The 6,000-nt window shown below is 57.3% G+C and overlaps 1 protein-coding gene across 1 annotated transcript; it reads right to left on the bottom strand.

Annotated features, from left to right (window-relative positions):
- Positions 1 to 551: 551 nt before the first annotated feature.
- On the bottom strand, positions 552 to 3,319 carry P884DRAFT_278374 (CP2 transcription factor-domain-containing protein; the record flags this gene model as incomplete). Its single annotated transcript, XM_069443174.1, has 3 exons — positions 552 to 2,871; positions 3,045 to 3,203; positions 3,306 to 3,319. The coding sequence occupies 3 exons, from the start codon at positions 3,317 to 3,319 to the stop codon at positions 552 to 554; spliced, it is 2,493 nt and encodes an 830-aa protein (XP_069296890.1).
- Positions 3,320 to 6,000: the final 2,681 nt, after the last annotated feature.

Below are 6,000 nucleotides of genomic sequence, written 5' to 3'. Positions count from 1 at the left end.
AGAAGAGAAGAGAAGAGAAGAGAAGAGAAGAAAAGAAACAAGAAGAAAATGGGAAACAATGACGACGCGCCCGTCGAGGAACCTGGTATCTCAAACAGAGCAAGAAAGAGAAGCTTCAGACCCGAAAAGTCAAGTCCCCCTTTCATAATAAGCTGAACGCCCCTAAAGTGTGCACGCACCTACCGACGGGGGTTTCGAAACCCAAGCCGCGTTCTTTTGTTCATGTGCCTCTCAAGAAAGCATTATCCATCGACCCATTCCATCCATCCATCCATCTATCTCGTTCCTCTTTAACAGAAAGGCCCCAGGCCTTACACCAGACTCATATTCATCCACAACGCACGCGCCTAGGCATGCTATCCTCGCTCCCATTCAAGATACCGCAAATGCTCATGTACTGCCATCATTTCTTCATCTCGGCCACTAACCCGAGAGAAGAAAGGGGGGGTGTTTTATTGATTTGGTTTGGTTTTGAAGGGGTAGGGGGGTTTGGGGGGGGGAAGAGGGTAAGTAAAAGGTGACAGATCCTCCAGCACCTATTTGAGAACTCTTTAATACCTCAGCTTCAACTCTATCGCCCCCGTCTTTCCCCGCAGCTGCTGGTGCTGGACATGTCCTAGCGCACCAGAACTGTCCGGAGAGGGCAGGTCCGCCTCCCCGGGCGCGTCATCCACCGCCATGGCATCCCATTCCTTCTTGACGACTTCCCCACCCGCGGCAGCGGAAGGGACCTCGACGATCTCCAAGGTCATATCCAGACCCTCGGGCAGCTCCCTGACCACGTCGTCATCCACCTCGACCTCCAGCCCGCGGGTTTCGACGACGTGCACAGTGCGCACGACGCGGGACGCGTCAAAGCGCCACTTGGCTGCCAGGCGGGCGACCAGGTCGCGCGCGGTGCGCTGCATCAGGTAGACGGCGCGGTGCAGTTCTTGGTAGGGCTGACCGCCCGCCTGGTCGGGCGAGCTGCGGCGGAGCGCGACGTAGAAGCACGCCACGGGCTTGGGGCGCCGGTCGGCCGGCGGGTGGTAGTTGGCGTCGACGCCCAGGGCTTCGATCCAGCCCGTGAGGTTGCCCGCCTCGTCGACCTGGCGGACCTTGGTCGGCCGGCCGTTGTTGTGGGGGTCGCGTGAGGACGGCTCGGAGGAGGTTGCGCCGCTGCCACTGCCGCCGCCGATCTGGTAGTCCTGCCACTGGGGCTTGTTGCCCGCCGAGTTTTGCGAGTGTAGTGAGAGGGAGCTCGGCGAGGGCGACACGAGGGAGGAGCCCGTGATGGAGCCGCGCTCGCTGCGCCAGGCGACGCTATCGCGAGACTCGACCTTGCCGAGCTCGAGTGATTCGCCGGGAAGGGAGACCGGGTGGAGGTCCGGGTCGTCGAGCTCCTCGCCGCGCAGGTACAGCACGCTCACAGGACGCGTGCTGGTGAACATGTCCTGAAGGGTCTGGAGCTTGAAGTGAAGGTCTTCTTCCAGGGTAACGCGCGGGCCGCCGCCTCCGGAGCTGGCAGAGGACATGGACCACGTGCGTTTGTGCTTGTGCGCCTTGCCGGCCCGTTGCCCGTTTTGGCCCTTCAACTGTGACCCGCCGGCTCGCTTCCGCTTGCCGAAGTCCTTCATGCCGCTCTCTGCCTGGGCGATCTGCTGCTTGATCTTGTCGATGGTCTTGCGGACGTGCGCGACGTCATTAGAGAGCTTGCGCTCCGCGCCGTGGTCGCGGAACAGCTTGACCTTGCAGTAACAGATCTCGGGGGCGTTGGTGCTGTCTCCGGGCGATGGGGTATCAGCCGGCAGCTGCTGTGTCTTGGCGCAGAGCCTGACCGGAATGCCCTTGACGCCCTTGGAATGGCTGAAATCGGTAGAGAGGAAGTTGAAGCGGACCGCAATGTTGCACTCGACCGCGCCGTTCACACCGGGAGTCCAGATGACCGAGAATCCGTCAAAAGACGACGTCTCGAGCTCGATGCGCGTCTTCTTGTCGTCGCCTTCTGCAGGCTGCCCGGCCTCAACATACTCGACCGCTTGCAGTTTTCCTCCTCGTTGATGGGCTTCGTTGGTTCCACGTCCTTCCTTCCACAGGCTCCAGCATACCCCTGGCTTCTGCCGTTGCTGCTCGTCCTCGAACGAAACCCTCACGAACGTCCTGAATCGCGTGCCCGGGGCAATGGGCAGCGTAGGCGTGGTATCGACGATGGAAAGCGAGTAAGCCTGGCCCTTGTTCAGATAGGTAACCGGAATCTCGTCGGCATGCTTGATCATGGCGGTCGGCGCATTGAGGGCCGCGTGGAAGCGGAACTTTTCAGCCGATGCCGGAAGGGGTATCGACATGGGCATCCCAAACTGCCTGGCTTGGAAAGACACCATGTGGGATTGGCTCTGAAGATTGCCCTCGATGGATCCGATCCGCTCCTCGGTGTGGTCTGAGTCCATTGGCGACCCCTGGTCCATCGTCTCGTACCCAGTATCGTGGTGCACGAACGACGATGGAGCGAACGAGGATTGCGGCGGAGGGGCCTGGATGAAGGGGGTGGTGAACTGCTGGAACTGTTGGGGGTGGAAGCCTTGGTGGAAGCCGGCCATGTCCATTGGCCCAGCGCCTGCGTGCACCACACCCTCAGAGTTCGGCATTGACAACGGGGTTCCAAGGCCCACCCCCAACCCCAGCGTGGGTGTGTGAAGATCGCCAGCCTGCGGATGGTAGATGGTATTTGTCCCCCCCGAAGTGGGCGTATAGTAGCCGGGCGCCTGGTTGGCGAAGTTGGCGAACGAGAAGGAGGCCGGGTCTAGCAATGACGGAGTGAAGCGCCAGGGGTCGTTCGACGCCCTTGGGGTCGGGTCTTGGTCCCGGAAGGCTTCATGGCTGATGCTGTGGGACCTGAGATAAGAAAGCGAAAACGTTAGCCCTGCTTAACATAGGGACGGTCGGAGCCAAAGGGATACACGAACACTTCGTTTCGTGTAAACTGGCGCCCCCGCCCCCCTTTCTAAAGGGAAAGGGGACGCAGAGAACCCAAGCACGGATCGGTTGGGAAGCCAGAGAAAACACACCTTTCTGGCGCAGGGCCGGGAACATCAGCATGCGCATGCCCAGCGGTTGCGGTCCTTGCCGGACCGGCTGTGGAGGCAGTTGAGCCGACCGCTGCCACTTCAGGAAATTGCTGCCTGAAGTTGGCAAGCAGGTCGTCCCCGGGTTTTTGTGAACTTGTTCTGGAAGCGCTCAGTAGTCAGTAACGTGTTTCGAGGTCGCCGCATAGAGAGCACGCCAGAGCGCCAACCGCGCAGGCAGGGAGAGCATCAAAACCGGCTCACCGTTGGCGGAACATGATTGCGACAACGTTGTCCAGGTCGGGGGGAATTGGCGATGGCAGCGCAGGCTGGTGATTGCGTCGGCGCGCCCCTCGTCGGCGTGCGAAAGCCCCTGGGTCTCTCGATCGCGGGTTTCGGCTTATTCTTCCGAAATGCGCACACTCCTCATGCAGGTAAGCGACGGATGTTGGCTTGCTCTGTCCTCGTCTCTGTGGCTTTGAGTGTCACAGGAAAAAAAGAAAGAAATAAAGAATTGAACAAGAAACGGGTAAAGGGTGCGCCAGGCTGTTGGGACGGCGGCGGATGCGTGCGACGAGTCTTGAGTTTAGAGTATTGAAGCGAGAGCGACCGAGGACTAACGAGAGGGGTCGGCAAGGCACAGGCAGTTTGGTTGTAGTTGTTGCATGAAGCGTCGGAGCCGCGTCAAGAGATGGGGAGGTGCGGATGGGCTTCGGGGCCGGAGGTATATACCTACGACCACGCAGCCGCTAGTAGAGTACTCCCCACCGTCAAAGAATGCAGGCAGATATTCCGAACGATCCCAGAATGGGTCTGAGTGGGCGGAGGACGGGTGGAGCAGTCTTGAGGAATCGGAGAGAGACTAGACTACGAGACAGAAAACGGCAGGGCAGGTAAAAAAGTATGAGTTGCGGTGGAGAGATCGAGAGGGAAAGCAGGTACCGTAATACCGTGCGATTGCGCGCATGGAACGGGGGCCCTGGTCAACCGCTGCGAAGGGACCGAGGGGACCCAAATGGAGGGTGGGTGGAAGGCGAGCCGTGGGTGTCTTACTGCGGAAACGGATGGGGGGTGTGCCGAGAAGCCCCCGAGACTCTCCGGTAACGAATTCTTGTAACGGGGTTTACGTACAGCGGCTCGAACCGGAGCAATCCTGATCAAGCCCGAGGTAGCCACACACTGGTATCTTCAGCTTTCCCAGGCCTACCACCACACTGGTAGGTACCGATAGGTTGAATTCCTAGGTATTTAGGTAGGTACCTATCCAGGTAAGGTAGTCTGGCTTGAAACGAGAGAAAACAATCGGCGGTAGCTTTAAATGTAAACATTTACCATAGCAGTCCTAGAAGATACTAAAGGCCCTTGCTCGAGAAGAGCAGATTACTGGTGACCGAATCCGCACTCGTTGGTCAAACTCAAGTGCGGCAAGGAGTGAGGATAGGAGTTGTTGCCCTCCAAAGCTGCTAAGAGTGTATACTTCAGGTACAAGGTGTTCTGCATGTTTCCCATATATGTGCATAAGGTAAATTCCTGCTAGGTACTTTCCATGAAGGTAAGATTGCCTTACGCCACGCTCTCTCGGGGATTGAACGGCTCCATCCGAGACGAGAAGATGTAGTGGCAAGTCGTTGTTTCTTTTTCATTTCTGCTGGCTCTTGGTAAAGAGAAGCACAGGCTATCCCTCCCTGAGAACAATTTACGTCGTTCGACGCAAATGGCGTTTGTTGTTAAGTCCGTCGGTAGGTAGGAACAGAAACCTGACTTCCTTAATGCGGCGCCCTGTACCAATACCCCGGAGCGTGCAGTACCACTACGTCAAAGTGGCGGTGCTCCGCATATTGTCGCCCCTGTACCTTCCGGGGATCATGGGCTGCAACCAACCAGAACATACGACTGCGGACGAGGATTATACTTCGCTATCAAGCAACCAGGAACCATCTACCTACCCAGATCTGAAAGCAGCCGCTGCGGACATCGGGCGACTGCGACATGGTGTTGTGGCTTGGGTCCAGGCCACACCGGTCTGTTAGCAGTCTGGAAACTCAAAAGTCGGGCCACACCTGCTGCGACCTGTTGTCGCATGTTGCTGCAGACTATCGTGAGGTCCTCGATGTTGCTCTCGTCTCACTGCAGAGAAATCTGCCGGGGACCATGGCTGCATTCCCGCAGTACCTCCGGTACGCACTAGGAAGAGAACTAACGCTATTTTATGCATAAGGCTAAACTAGGTATCTGCATGAGATGTTATGCACCTATCGAAGATGTTGTTTTGCTTTCGTGTGCCCTAGCGTATGTAACTATGTAGTAAGCGCATGGGCTGTCAACGGCTCGCGTTCCCGATTCGGTGCAGGGATCTGCGTCTCCGCCCCAGGACCCGCTCGCCGAACGGGGGGATAAGAATGACGTCACTGTATATTCTTCCCCAGTCTTGGCATGGCCGAGATTGTCCAGGCCGCAGATTCGCCTCGCAGACCAAAACAAAGCCGAAAGCCCCCGATACGGACTAGAAGGATACACTAGGTGCGTCCTGGGTCCGGCAGACGAGATGAACCCTAGGCACTGGGCGGGTCATTCCATTGAGGTTGCTCAGTTTTATGATATCGCTGGCCTGTGTAAAATTATGTGTTGTAGTCAGCTCGAGCCATTCATACCAGTTTGCCAAGAAAGGGGCTATTGACTACACTAAATCTTTGATCCGCAGGGGCATTGGTACACCTAGGGATGGGATCCGATCTCCCGCTGAACTGCCCGGGAAGGAGATCATTAGCGCACCGGGGACCCTTGAGGTTGCGCTCTATCTACATTATATTGTTCAAGCAATCCTCTCCAATTGACATTACTCCACTGTGCGTCCATAATCGATAATGTTTAGCAACCCTCTTTATGCGTGCAGGACCACAAAGCGTATCAAGAGCATTACAGCCCCTGCCTTCCACAACAGCCCAGCCCCATTCGGCAA

Source organism: Thermothelomyces heterothallicus (assembly GCF_042370625.1).
Source record: "Thermothelomyces heterothallicus CBS 202.75 unplaced genomic scaffold P884_scaffold_14, whole genome shotgun sequence".
Taxonomy (NCBI): Eukaryota; Fungi; Ascomycota; class Sordariomycetes; order Sordariales; family Chaetomiaceae; genus Thermothelomyces; species Thermothelomyces heterothallicus.
This window is presented reverse-complemented; position numbering and strand designations above follow the sequence as displayed.